Source organism: Nansenia antarctica (assembly GCF_963989245.1).
Source record: "Nansenia antarctica genome assembly, chromosome: 19".
Lineage (NCBI taxonomy): Eukaryota > Metazoa > Chordata > Actinopteri > Argentiniformes > Microstomatidae > Nansenia > Nansenia antarctica.
In genome coordinates this window covers 16,936,066-16,949,637 of record NC_137692.1, presented here as the reverse complement: position 1 = coordinate 16,949,637, position 13,572 = coordinate 16,936,066, and the positions used below count along the sequence as shown (strand labels likewise).

At 49.1% G+C, this 13,572-nt stretch overlaps 1 protein-coding gene across 1 annotated transcript in view; it reads left to right on the top strand.

Moving 5' to 3' along the window:
* The window catches only part of ugp2b (UDP-glucose pyrophosphorylase 2b), a gene marked incomplete at its 5' end in the record, with an annotated part of 39,368 nt that overhangs the window by 3,578 nt on the left and 22,218 nt on the right, over positions 1-13,572 (top strand). Inside the window, 3 exons of the mRNA XM_080548994.1 lie at positions 499-606; positions 9,205-9,390; positions 12,317-12,450. Of these exons, the coding sequence (XP_080405120.1) occupies positions 499-606; positions 9,205-9,390; positions 12,317-12,450 (428 nt within the window). The remainder of the gene's footprint in view (positions 1-498; positions 607-9,204; positions 9,391-12,316; positions 12,451-13,572) is intronic.

Here is a 13,572-nt window from a genome sequence, read left to right as displayed (position 1 = left end):
TCCTGTCTCTCCCTCTTTATTATGTCCCTGACCCCATCTGGTAGTGATTGGGGTGAGCGGGGGTCTCCAGGCGAAGGGAAGGGGAAGCAGGGAAATGACACATACTATAGTGTAGTGTCAAATGGGGCGCCACCTTCACACTCATATGCATGCATACACACACACACACACACGCACACACACACACACACTTCCACACATGCCCAATATTCACAACCACGCAAATGATTTATGCACTCATTTAATAAAGGGTCAGTTTTACATCCATTTAGAGGAAGTATGTTAAACTGAAAACCATTAAATGAATCCCCCAAGAAACCAAAAGATAGTTGAAGTATATTTTGAGTAAGTACACAGAAGTACAAAATCAGCACAACTTTAATGTATTCAAGGACACTATAACAACAATTGTTTCAGGTGTCAAAAATGTCACAATTTGTCAATGAGTAGCAGGTGAATAGTGGACTGTGAAGTTAAGTTTCTGTCATTGTGTTACAGGTTTCCAAGAAGGACTTTGAGGGCTTTAAGAAGATTTTCCACAGATTCCTGCAGGTGAAGGGTCCATCAGTGGAGTGGGCAAAGATACACAGACCTCCAGAAGACTCGGTAAGACCCAAAGCTGTGTGTGTTCGTGTGTGTGCCCGTGTGTGCCTGTGTGCGAGTGTGTGCCTGTGTTTGTGTGTCTGTTCTGTCTTGTCCCTCTGTCTGAGTTACAGTAATCAACCACTGATGGAGTGTCCCTCTGGGTCCCTATCAGTGTCACAGTGGGGGCCAGGGGGGTAGTGCTAACAAAGAGTGGACAGTGTTGGACCCTCTTCCGCTGGGCACCCAGCCAGCTAGCTTCCCTTCCTCTGCTAACTGGAGGGAGGGAGGGAGAGTGAGGGTAAGAGAGGGTGTGATAGAGAGGCCATGATAGAGGAGAGACTTATAGTGAGAATGAAAAGGAAAGCAGGGACAGAAAGAGTGAAATATATAGGGTATATATAGGGTGATATATAAGGAAATATATATAGAGAAAAGGGTGATAGGTTTGGGTTGAGAAGAGAGAGGGGGGTAGACAAAGTGTGTGTGTATGTGTGTGATTGTGTGTACACACCATAGCAATAGCAGGATAAGAGTTAAAATTAGGGATGCCCCGATCAATCGGCGAGCGATCGGAACCGGCCGTTATTCAGTAAAAATACGAGATCGGGGAAGTCTGATAATGCTTTTTAGTCACAGATCACGACAACCGATCAAGGATGCAAACAACGTGAGCCGATTCATTCTTAGAATGAATGGCACCCGTCACTAAAGCTACAAACACAGCATTGAACGGTGTGGACCTCAATCCCCTTGCCGTCTTCCTCTTATCCGAAATGTCCATAAGTTCCATGGCTTCAAGGTGGACTGTCAAGCTTTCTACCCATCTCCCCCACGGAACCAGAGGCTTGCCGGGGACAGACAAAAGAAACAGAAAGGTGCCGGCGGTGGTAGTGAAAACTCCACTTGCCATTTGTAGCTTTAGTGACAAGTGCCATTCATTCTAACAATACACACACACACACACACACCGTAAAGTATATAGCACACATAGGCTACCTTAAAGCATAACGTCAGAACGTGACGTCGCAAACACCAACACATACAATGTCGTACATAATAGTCGCATGCTCATTCACCTAAACGAGCCACTCTCCATGGAAAAGGTGCTTTGATTGAATTCATATTATTTATTGATTTTGTTTGCAATAATGCATAGCAGTTCCAAGACATAATGTCATATAGGCTATTATGAGGCAATCTTATAGCCATTTTATTTGTTAGGCTATTTTTTTCCCAGCCTGGTAATAAATGCATATTATAATATATTGTAGTGACTACATTATGGGTTCATGTTCTCCTCTTACTGTTGGTTGTGTAGTGGGAGGGAACCAGTTCTGGCACTAGGGGCAGAGGGGAGGATTTTTAACGTTGCAACTTCCTGTTTAGACACAAGAGTTTTGGTGATCGATTTCCTGGTCCTGTACGGAGAGTACAAGTTGTTATTTTGATTAAACAGTTATCATTACGTTGCCTACGTCTTTCCTTTTTCCTCCGGCACTACACTGGTGACCCCCGACGTGGATTTTTGTTAACGTAATTGTGTACAAAAACCAGCGAGCGAACATTACAATCCTGCAAAATGTCCGGGCGAGGAAGACGTTCAAACCAGCGGCAGCCATCACCATCCCCTGTCAGGGTAACGCGTGGTGCGCACACTCCCACTCTCAAGCTACCAGAGTTCTGGGACTCAACGCCTGCTGCATGGTTTGCTATTGTAGAGGCACATTTTAACAAAAGTGACATCGATGACGACGACGACCGGTACAACCATGCTGTGGCAATGTTGGGCAGCTCCACCGCAGCTCGAGTGGTAGGTTTTTTGTCTGCTCCCCCGACGACGAACAAATATGAGCGCCTCAAGGCCCTGCTTCTAGAGACATTTGAACTGTCCACTGCGGAGAGGGTGCGTCGCCTATTTGCCATGTCGGACTTGGGTGACGAGAGGCCTTCTGCGCGCATGGAGAGGATGCTAAACCTGCTCGGTACAGAAGACCCCATGATCCTCTTCACAGAGCTGTTCATGCGCACATTGCCAGCTCAAGTTAGGATGGCGCTGGCCAACACCGCCATCATGGAGCCCCGCGCCCTGGCCAGGGAGGCGGACCGGTTCGTCTTGGCCATGCCTCAACGGTCCCCCGACCTGCTCGCTCCCGCGGCCGCCCCGCCACCCGACCGTCGCAGGAGAGCGAAGGATGACGCCAGACCTTCTGGCCAGCAGGGTAACGCTGCGGGCCATTGTTTCTACCACGCCACTTTTGGCGCCAAGGCCAAACGGTGCCGCTCACCCTGCACCTTCGGACCGACGGGAAACGGCGGGGCCGGCGCTCAGTAGTGGCCCTGAGCGCTGGCGTCACCAACAGGCTGCTCTTCATACAAGACACCGCCTCTGGTCGCAGTTTCCTTTGTGACACAGGTGCCCAGTGGAGCATCATTCCGGCAGAGAGATCGGATGTGGCGAAGGAGGAGCGTGGTCCGCAGTTGGCAGGCGCGGACGGCACACCTATCTGCTCTTATGGCACTAGGGCGGTGGACGTGTGCTTCGGAGGGCAATGCTTTTCGTGGGATTTTGTCATAGCGGCTGTCACATTTCCCCTCCTTGGTGCGGATTTTCTGTGCGCCCACAACCTGTTGGTGGACGTGGGGAACAGGCGCCTGGTCAACTCACAGACTTTCGCTTCCTTCGCCTGTACGCAGGGGGAGGCGGTCTACAGCGGGTGGTCCAATACGCTCGCCGAAAGTGACCAGTACCTTCGGCTGCTCGCCGAATTCCCCGACCTTACCAAGCCCACCTTCTCCGCGCCCACGGTGAAACACGGAGTGGAGCACCACATCGAGACCGAGGGGCCTCCCCTCCACGCCAGGGCCAGGCGCCTCAACCCGGAGAAGCTGGCCATCGCCAGGGCGGAGTTTGCGCATATGGAGCAGGTGGGCATCGTTCGGCGCTCGAGCAGCCCCTGGGCGTCTCCCCTGCACATCGTCCCTAAGTCAGACGGCGGGTGGCGCCCATGTGGGGACTACCGCCGCCTCAACGACGCGTCCAAGCCTGACCGCTACCCGGTCCCACATGTCCAGGACTTTTCAGCGAACCTGGCAGGCAAACGCTTCTTCTCCAAAGTGGACCTGGTACGGGGGTACCATCAGGTGCCGGTGCACCCCGAGGACGTCCCTAAGACGGCCGTAATCACGCCATTTGGACTCTTCGAGTTTCTGCGGATGCCGTTCGGCCTGAAGAACGCGGCGCAGACCTTCCAACGCCTCATGCACTCGGTGCTCCGGGACCTACCATTCCTCTTCGTCTACTTGGATGACATCCTCGTCGCAAGCACCACGGAGGAGGAGCACCTGTCCCACCTCCGGGCCCTTTTCACACGGCTCAGCCAACATGGGCTGATTGTCAATCCGGCGAAGTGTGAGTTCGGACGGAACACCATCGACTTTCTCGGGCACCGGGTCTCCGCAGAGGGGGTGACCCCCCTCCCCTCGAAGGTGGAAGCTGTCGCTGCTTTCCCGCGCCCCAGCACAATCAGCGAGCTCAAGGGGTTCATCGGGATGGTAACCTTCTACTATCGCTTCCTCCACCACATCGCTCACATCCTGCGGCCTCTGTACGATGCCCAGAAGGGCAAGACTCTGAAGCAGCCGGTGGACTGGACGGCGGAGCGTGTCAAAGCCTTTCAGGACACCAAGGCGGCCCTGGCCCGCGCTGCCATGTTGGCCCACCCCTCGCCCTCGGCACCCACTGCTCTCACCACGGACGCCTCTGACTTTGCTGTGGGAGCGGTGTACGAACAGTGGGTTGGGGACGCCTGGCAGCCTCTTGCATTCTTCAGCCGCCAGCTGTCTCCCAGAGAGCAAAGGTACAGCACATTCGACAGGGAGCTCCTCGGGCTGTGGCTTGCTGTCAGACACTTCCGTTTTTTACTGGAGGGCCGCGAGTTTACGGCCTACGTGGACCACAAGCCACTCACGCACGCCATGTCCAAGGTGGCGGAGCCGTGGTCCGACCGCCAACAGCGCCAGCTCGCCTACATATCCGAGTTCACCACAGACATCCAGCACGTTGCTGGGAAGTCCAACCAGGTCGCGGATTGTCTCTCCAGGGCGGTGGTTGGTGCGGTCCAACTGGGTTTGGACTACGCGCGCATGGCTGCAGACCAGGCCGCCGACCCCGCCGTCCAGGCTCTCAAGTTGTCGGACACAGGACTGCGCCTAGAAGAGGTGGTTTTCGGTGACGCAGGGGCCACGCTCCTGTGCGACGTCTCCATGGGTCAGCCACGACCGGTGGTCCCCGCCAACTGGAGGCGCCCCGCCTTCGAGGCGATACACGGCTTGTCTCACCCTGGTAGGAAACCGTCCTCACGGCTGGTGTCAGAGAAATTCGTCTGGCATGGGCTCAAGAGGGATGTGAGGGCCTGGGTAGACACGTGCATCGCCTGCCAGCGCGCCAAGGTGCATCGACACGTCAAGGCCCCCCTGGAGCAGTTCTCTGTGCCTGAGCGGAGGTTCGATCATGTAAACGTGGACCTGGTAGGGCCGCTGCCCCCCTCGCACGGATACACCTATCTCTTTACCATGGTGGACAGGACGACTCGCTGGCCGGAGGCAGTTCCGCTCTCCTCAACGACAGCCCCCGACCTGGCCCGGGCGTTCATCGCGGTGTGGGTCTCCCGCTACGGCACCCCTGCTGATCTCTCCTCTGACCGTGGCTCACAGTTTACTTCAGAGCTGTGGGCAGCGGTGGCGGAGAATCTGGGGGTCAAGCTCCACCGCACAACCGCCTATCACCCGCAGGCGAACGGGCTCTGTGAGCGTTTCCATCGATCCATGAAGGCCGCCCTTCGAGCCAGCCTCACGGACAGCAACTGGCTTGACAAGCTGCCGTGGGTCATGCTGGGGCTCAGGACAGCGCCTAAGGAGGACCTCCAGTCGTCGTCCGCTGAGCTGGTGTTTGGACAGCCGCTGCGGGTCCCCGGTGACTTCATTCCCAAGTCAACGGAGCCCTGGTCCGCCGCCGCTCAGCGCGCCTCCCTGCTGGACAGCGCCAGGACCTTCGTCCCGGTCCCGACTACGCAGCATGGTGTCCCTACTTCGAGGGTGCCCCCGGAGCTGCACTCAGCGAGGTTCGTTTTCATTCGTCAGGATGGCCACAGGACTCCACTACGTCCTCCTTATGACGGGCCTTTCCGTGTCATCGAGGCCGGAGCCAAGAACTTCATGGTTGACATGGGGGGTAGGCCTGAGTGTGTGTCCGTTGATCGCCTCAAACCGGCCCACTTGGACCTTGAACTGCCCCTGGACTTGGCCCTGCCACCGCGCAGAGGCCGGCCTCCAGTCCTACCTCCCCTGCAGCGCCCTGGCCATTCCCCCCTCCGACCCCGACAACCCCCCGCAGCTCGCGAGCCCCCGGTCGTCACTGCCCCCCGTCCTTCCCTGCAGGAGGACGTGATGGGCGATGTCACACCTCCTCCCGCACCTCCTGACTTTACCTACGATCGTAGGGGCCGGGCCATACGCCCTCCTCGCCGTGAGGATTTCCAATATTGAGGTGAACACTGGGGGGGCTGGTGTAGTGACTACATTATGGGTTCATGTTCTCCTCTTACTGTTGGTTGTGTAGTGGGAGGGAACCAGTTCTGGCACTAGGGGCAGAGGGGAGGATTTTTAACGTTGCAACTTCCTGTTTAGACACAAGAGTTTTGGTGATCGATTTCCTGGTCCTGTACGGAGAGTACAAGTTGTTATTTTGATTAAACAGTTATCATTACGTTGCCTACGTCTTTCCTTTTTCCTCCGGCACTACAATATGTTATTTAATTCACTATTCATTTTCTTGAATTCATTTCTTTAGACTACACCAGACAAATCTTCATTCAAACTAAAATGTAATCTTTTTTGTTTTTGTTTTGTTGGGGGGTGGAGGGTTGGCTACTATACCGTGTTTTTGTATTGTTCTAAAAATGTAAAATCGGGTGATTTCATGCTTTCAACAGTGTGTTTATTTGGTATTGATAATCCAATAAAGATACTTCTGAAAAAAATAAAAAAATAAAAAAGTTTTTTAAAAAGATCTGTATCGGCAGATATTGCTCATAGATGATCTGTATCGGTGGCAAAAAAACGGTATGCTGGCATCCCTAGTTAAAATTAAGTCCACAACCAGCAACAACAACAATGTGCATTGTAAGTCATTTATAAATGGTGAAAGCAATATGTACACAAATACCATCAAATAAAAGCTGAGAATCTATATTTAAACCTTTTGGAGTACGGCCAAAACACGCACCAGGTACAACAATGACAAACCCTGGTTTACAGCAGGACAGGTTCAGACTGGCTAAATACACGTTTGGCAAGGAGAGGTGGCCAAACGACAGTACTCCAGGAAGCTGGAACAACAATTTGCAGCCAACAACAGGGTTGCCAGATGGGGCAGGTTACCACCGAATGGGCTACTTTTGATCACAGACTACAAAACCAAATCCCCCCACTATATGGATGACCTTAGACCTGGGCTCCACGATAACGAAACACAATTTCGGAGCCGATCTGATCTCTAGCCAAACAAGCGTTTTCTTATTGTCGCGCAAAATAATCTCTGGCCACATGGAATTGCGTATTGAAGTACACTGGGCATGCGCATGCTGGTAGACCCAGAACATTATTCAAACATAATTGAAACAGTACTGTAAAACAATAGAAATTCAGTCATTTTCATACATTTGGTAGTACCGGTAATGTCAACTCCCACAGTCCCGATCAGACAGGAAGCAGCACGTGTGGCTGGGCAAGGTTATCTCAGGGTCCCAGACCAGCACTATACCTAGGATAACATTTGTTTGCTCTGCGTCGTTTAGAGCTGTGAGAACGCGCATTCGAAGTCGCTCCCGCAGCAAAGAACCAACGGATGCTCCGCTTGAAAAGGGTGGTTTCGCTCCGGTTACAAACGACGCATCCATCACTTTGTTTCGCTTCGCTTTTGGTGAGAACGCTGCAATTTTACATTTTTCTGACCAATCAACTACCACGTCTGTTGCTTCGATTGCGTGCTTCGATTGCTTCGATGGCGTATGTTACTTCGTTTACATGAAGGGCTGTGAGAACGCAAATCAGAGAAATAATTTATGCAACAATGTTGCAAACTCATCCACTTGCTCCGGGTCTCGATTCGGACTTTCATGTGAGAACACGACCTAAGCGTCCCAGTACATTCAACGATACTAAAAGCTGGAGACATAACAAGCATTTCAGTTACATAACAAAGGTGAACAGTGAAAAGGGACAAAGGTATGAGTGACAGATTACAGTAATTAACATGTAGGTTGGGCCCTATAGTACGTTACTAGCCAGTGGGTTGGGCCCCACACACACACAACCACAACCCCCCCCCCCCCCCCCCCCCCCCCCACACACACACACGCATGCACACACGCACACACACAGGTTGGGCCCTATAGTGTACGACGTCATTGGCCAGGAGGTTAGGCCCTAGAGTACATAAGAGTACAGTATATTAAAGTGTTGGCTTGTTTGTAATGGGCTGGAACTAGGGAATACATGTAGGACAAAGGGATGGGGTGACAGACAGGAAACATGATAGTTGGCTAACCACTGGCTGTTTTATTTTTGCCATTTTATTTGTGTTACATATACTAAGTAACTAGTAATAAGTTCAAATAAGTAGTTATGCTCCTACCCAATTGTTCTGTGGCTTTGCACAAACGTACAATCCATACTTAAGAGTTAGTTGAGTGCACTGTGACACTGATATAGTTCATATTGTACACTCACATAACCCACCACTCCTTTCAAAATAAACCCACACATTTATTTGTTCAAACAAAACACAGCAAGGTGTATCCTTCTACCAACATCCTTATACTGTTCCTGTTTTGACTGTATAACTGTGTAACTTTACCCTAGACCTTAAACAAAGAATGTCCTCCTACCAGTCATATGATAGGAGATATAATGTGACATTGTGTAAACCTGTATTTCCCTTTTAGTAAACAGCATATTACTTACGGGGTCATGAGGATTGTGCCACGTGCCATGTTATGACAGTTAAAGAACTACCCCCATTCTGATGTAATATTGGTAATAGATGAGGTGATAATGCTAGAAGTAATATACAGTAACTCCAACCTGTAAGATGTAGACTGTTGGGAGACAGGCTAATCACACCCATTGATGATGAGGGATCAAGTCAAGTGTGACGTGAATTATCAAATCAAGTAACATACAGGTTGGTATGACATGAAGATGTAAATGTTTGTATACCGCTTCAGACTGGGTGATAGATCAAAGGGGAAGACACTACAAGAGCTGAGGAAAAACTCACTGAAATATTCACTTGGGGGACGGGGGAGGAGGGGGGTTGGGGGAGGGGGAGGTCCTTGACTCCAAGCCTTCGAAGATGAAACTGAGAAGCCTGCTTCGGTTGCTCTCCTCTCCAAATCCATTGTTTTGTCTATGTCTACAGTTCCAAGGCAGAGATAAGATTCTTTCTCTCTCTCTCTGTTAGCAGAATCTTGCTTTCTTCTTTATTAAAGTTAACGTTGAAGTGATTTGAACATCTCTCTCTCTCTCGCTCTCTCTCTTTCTCTCCATCCCCTTATATAGATCCAGCCCTATGACAAAATCGCAGCGCGGGGTCTACCTGACAGCGTTGCTGACAGCCTCAACAAGCTGGTGGTGGTCAAGCTGAACGGAGGTCTGGGCACCAGCATGGGCTGCCAGGGACCCAAGAGTCTCATCAGTGTCCGCAACGAGAACACCTTCCTGGACCTCACTGTGCAGCAGATAGAGGTACTGGCATATCTATATCTTATGTCATAAGAATGTCACAAGTCATAAACACCCTCTTTCCATGACAACATCCTCCATTCCAGACCTTAGATAATGGTAGTTAACGTCATAAACACCTGTCACAGGCATGCCATTGGAGATGGAGATGTCACCTAACCTTGCAGCAGAGAGAGGCAACCTGTTATACTACATTAGCAGATGTAACACCCTAATTCCTGGACCTCAGTGTTTCCTCAGACCTCACTATTTAGCAGAGCCAAGACATACATGGTCATCCGTTCGTTTTTAAACGTAGTCAATTGGGACGAATGAGGTAAAGTTACAGTAAACTGTGACTCAGCTGTGGGTGTGCGGGCCATGGCTGATCTCAACTGTAATGTGGTCCCGATGAGGTCATCCTGTGTAGGGATGGCCACTGGAGAGAGGCCGGGCTGCGTGAAGTTCAGCCCCACGAACCGACACCACTACCAGGAAATGCCGTGGTGTGTCTGAAGCAACAAGTCAGCGTAGAAGCATCTTTTTCCTCTTCGAGTGTGTGTGTGTGTGTGTGATATGTTTGTTTAAATTTAGTGGTACTTAACTGCTGCGTACCTCATTTCACTTTTCATTTTAGGAGTTTCAGAACATTGTATGAACTCACTAGCCTTACTTTACACAAGCCCAAGGGCACCTGAGAAAAGCCGTACGCATACCAGCAGACAGCAAGAGGCAGATAGAGGGGTTAAGGGCGCATGGTGGTTTAGGAAAAATACCCTCCACTCCTTTTCCCTACCTCAAAATTACAAGCATATGTCTTTTTCTCTCTCGCTCTCTCTCTCGCTTTTTCTGGCATTCTATGTGTAGCATACTTTAGGCACATGCTTTTATTTATTCATTGTGTTTTAGGAAGATTTGTATTTGAAAACTCAGCTGAGGGTCTTTTAAGAAGGCATCTGTAACATCCTGAGGCGTTTGGATTGAACGAGGATCTGTTAGCCTATGGGCGGGTCTCTGGGTTCGGCTGTGGAGGGGGGAACAGAGCACACAGTGTGCCAGAGCTTGCGCGTGTGCGTGTGCGTGCGTGTGTGTGTTAGTTTGTTTGTGGACTGTGTATGAGAGAGAGAGAGGGGTGGTATTTGTGGACTGTGTGTGTGTGAGAGAGTGTGCGTGTGCGTGCGTGTGTGTGTGTGTGTGTGTGTGTGTGTGCGTGTGTGTGTGTTTGTGTGTGTTGCATTAAGGCCCCACGGGACGCTCCTCTTCACACACTGCGTCCTGTGTCTGTCTCACCTCCCAGTGGCTCTGCAGCGTCCATTTTCCCCTCCAGGTCTGGTCAAATTACCTCTTAACTAAATCAGCCCATTTAGGGAGAAAATGGATACCATGCGTCCCTACTCGCCTCTCCTGTGTGAGAGTTTCTCAGTCATCAGCTTGCCTCGGTAAACTGACCTCAAATTCATCTGGACTGATAACCCAAAAATGTTTGTTTACCGAACCCGGCCCTTCAGCTTTCACAGATCTGACAGGGCTAGATAAGACAAAACAGCATTATGATGGATTTAGGCTACTTATAGCCGACCACTTAGACTCTCGGACCACTTGGAATTTGTGAGGGAAAAAAAGAAAAAGCATTAAAATCAACTGAGTGCATTACTGTATCTGTCTGGAAGGACCTTCATCTGCCAATCAACTCCAGAATAAAACAAAGCAACACTAGGGTTGTTCATTTCATTTCAAAAGGGTTGTTCACCTGATGTTAGGGTTGTTCACCTAATAACAGCTAGCTGCTCTCCTATATAGGGTATTAGCTATGTGATAAACTACAGAATATTTTCAGTAAAGTTCCTAAACTGGATTACAAGTCTGCGTAATACAAGTCTGCGTGTTAATTACCACTCAGGTTACAACATACAGTATCAGCTTAAGTACTATGAAGATAGATTTCAAGATACAAGTGCAAATATTTATTGTATTCTCAAATCTAATCTACAACCTTGTGAGTGTTGACCCAAATCTATCTTCATACAGTACAAGCAAACGCCTCCAAACTCATTGGACGGCGCTTCATCATACAGCAGGACAGTGACTCCACCTACCTATCTAGCTACCGCCATCAACCTCCCCTAGTCTCCTCCTACTGACATGATCTATTCTGGATGGGATGTTCCTCTACCCACGGCCAGACTACAGACCACCATCTCATTGTAATGAGCTCATTGTAATGCAATGGAATGAGGAGTGGTATCAAACAATGTGTCCATCCACCAGCCTCCACCAGCCTCCCCTGGGATCTACTAACTGTGGAGGACGATTTTAAGTTCCTTTCCCAGTCTTTGGGCTTGTGGTCTTTGTGTGTTTTATAAGATGCCAGACTTGCACATCCATTAAGGCCAGGACTTGGGCAGCATGTACTACTGTGTTATCCTGCATGTGCTACTAAGGTTTGAAGTGCGGAATGAGAATGCTAAAAGCTAGCCTACATCTACAAGCTAAGTACATGCTGGTCTATTTCCCCCTTCTGTAATCGACAATCACATGTTTTGGGACATCGCAGTTGCAAAGACCGTAGGCCCTATTCAATCAACTCTAGATGAGATCTTATTTCCATAGAGATCTTATTTCCATAGAGATCTTATTTCCATAGAGATCTTATTTCCAGGAATGACTCAAAATCTGATTAATTCTACTCAGTTTTAAAGACAGTTATCGTTGTAATTGTTTTGCTTGAGGGCATGATTCATGTTTTTCTATTATAATGGAAATCTGTTGTGTGCAATTGATTGAACTATACTTTTATCAAAGATGCTTCAGAAAGGACTTTTCTTTGGATGTAATGCAAGTCTTTTCCCCCTCACTCATACAGTATATTCAACAGTGGCTAGCCAGCGCTTTACTGTATTTGTCTTAAGATTTGGGTTGAGTTTTGTCTTTCTCTCTCTCTCTCTTTCAGCATTTGAACAGGACGTATAACACAGATGTACCTCTGGTCCTCATGAACTCCTTCAACACAGACGAGGACACCAAGAAGATCCTGCAGAAGTACACACACCACCGTGTAAAGATACATACCTTCAACCAGAGCAGGTAATTCATACAGACACCATGAATAATGGGGGAATGGGATAAGGGCCTTTGTGCCACAAAGGGACTTGGCAGAAGTACACACACTATAATGTGTGTACACAGACACACACACAAACACACACACACACACACACACACACACACACACACACTCACAAATTACAAGCAAAGCATAGAACAGACCATCAATATTTTAAGCAGTGGCCTCTGTTGTGTAAGCTGACTAACCCGTTTTTATGATTGACAATTAATTATTTAAAACGATCTGCGACGTACGCTCGCATAAATGGAGGACAAAAGGGTTTGGGAGGTTGGGAATGATCACAATTAGACAGGAAACACCAATGGTGAGAAGGGAAGAGGAAGGGGGTATATGGCTGAAGAGAGCCAGACAGAGTAGAGGAGGCTGATGGTGAATAGATGAATAGATGCACCTCATGGGGTTATTTATAGATCTAGTACAGTTCAGAACGCTCGGTGGTGTGCTGATGTTTATTACACGGGGTAGGGCACATGAGGGAGGGAGAATGAAAGAGCGATAGAGAACAACAGAGATGGAGAGATGGAAATACAGATTAAAGGAGAGAGCAATGATGCGACTCATGGAGGGTGAGAGATGAGGAAGGAGAGTAAAAGGGATGATAAATCATGTCCTTCTCCCGGCATGTATGTGTGTGTGTGTGTGTGTGTGTGTGTGTGTGTGTGTGTGTGTGTGTGTGTGCGCACATAGTATAGCACACATAGTACTTGTACTCTGCAATGACAATATAGTTGTTTCTTAAGCGCATTGACTCACGTCTTGTGAGAAATGCGTTATACAATGAGCTATACAATGCGCTATACAATGCGCTATACAAATGCACTATACAAATACAACTTGATTTGATTTGAATCTAATCTAATGTAAAGAAGGGTGTTGACCAATTGTAAGCAGGCAAGCACAGAGTGTAACTATTCAAGATTAATGAGACTTCACAACTGTAGCGTTAATATTTGGCTCTTTGTAACAGTACTGTACCACGAATGCCCGCCTTTGAAAATGGCATGCGGTGTCTTTAAGCACTGGGGGATTCAACATGCAGGATTTAAAAAGACTAAGCTACATTGATGCCTCTCTCTCTC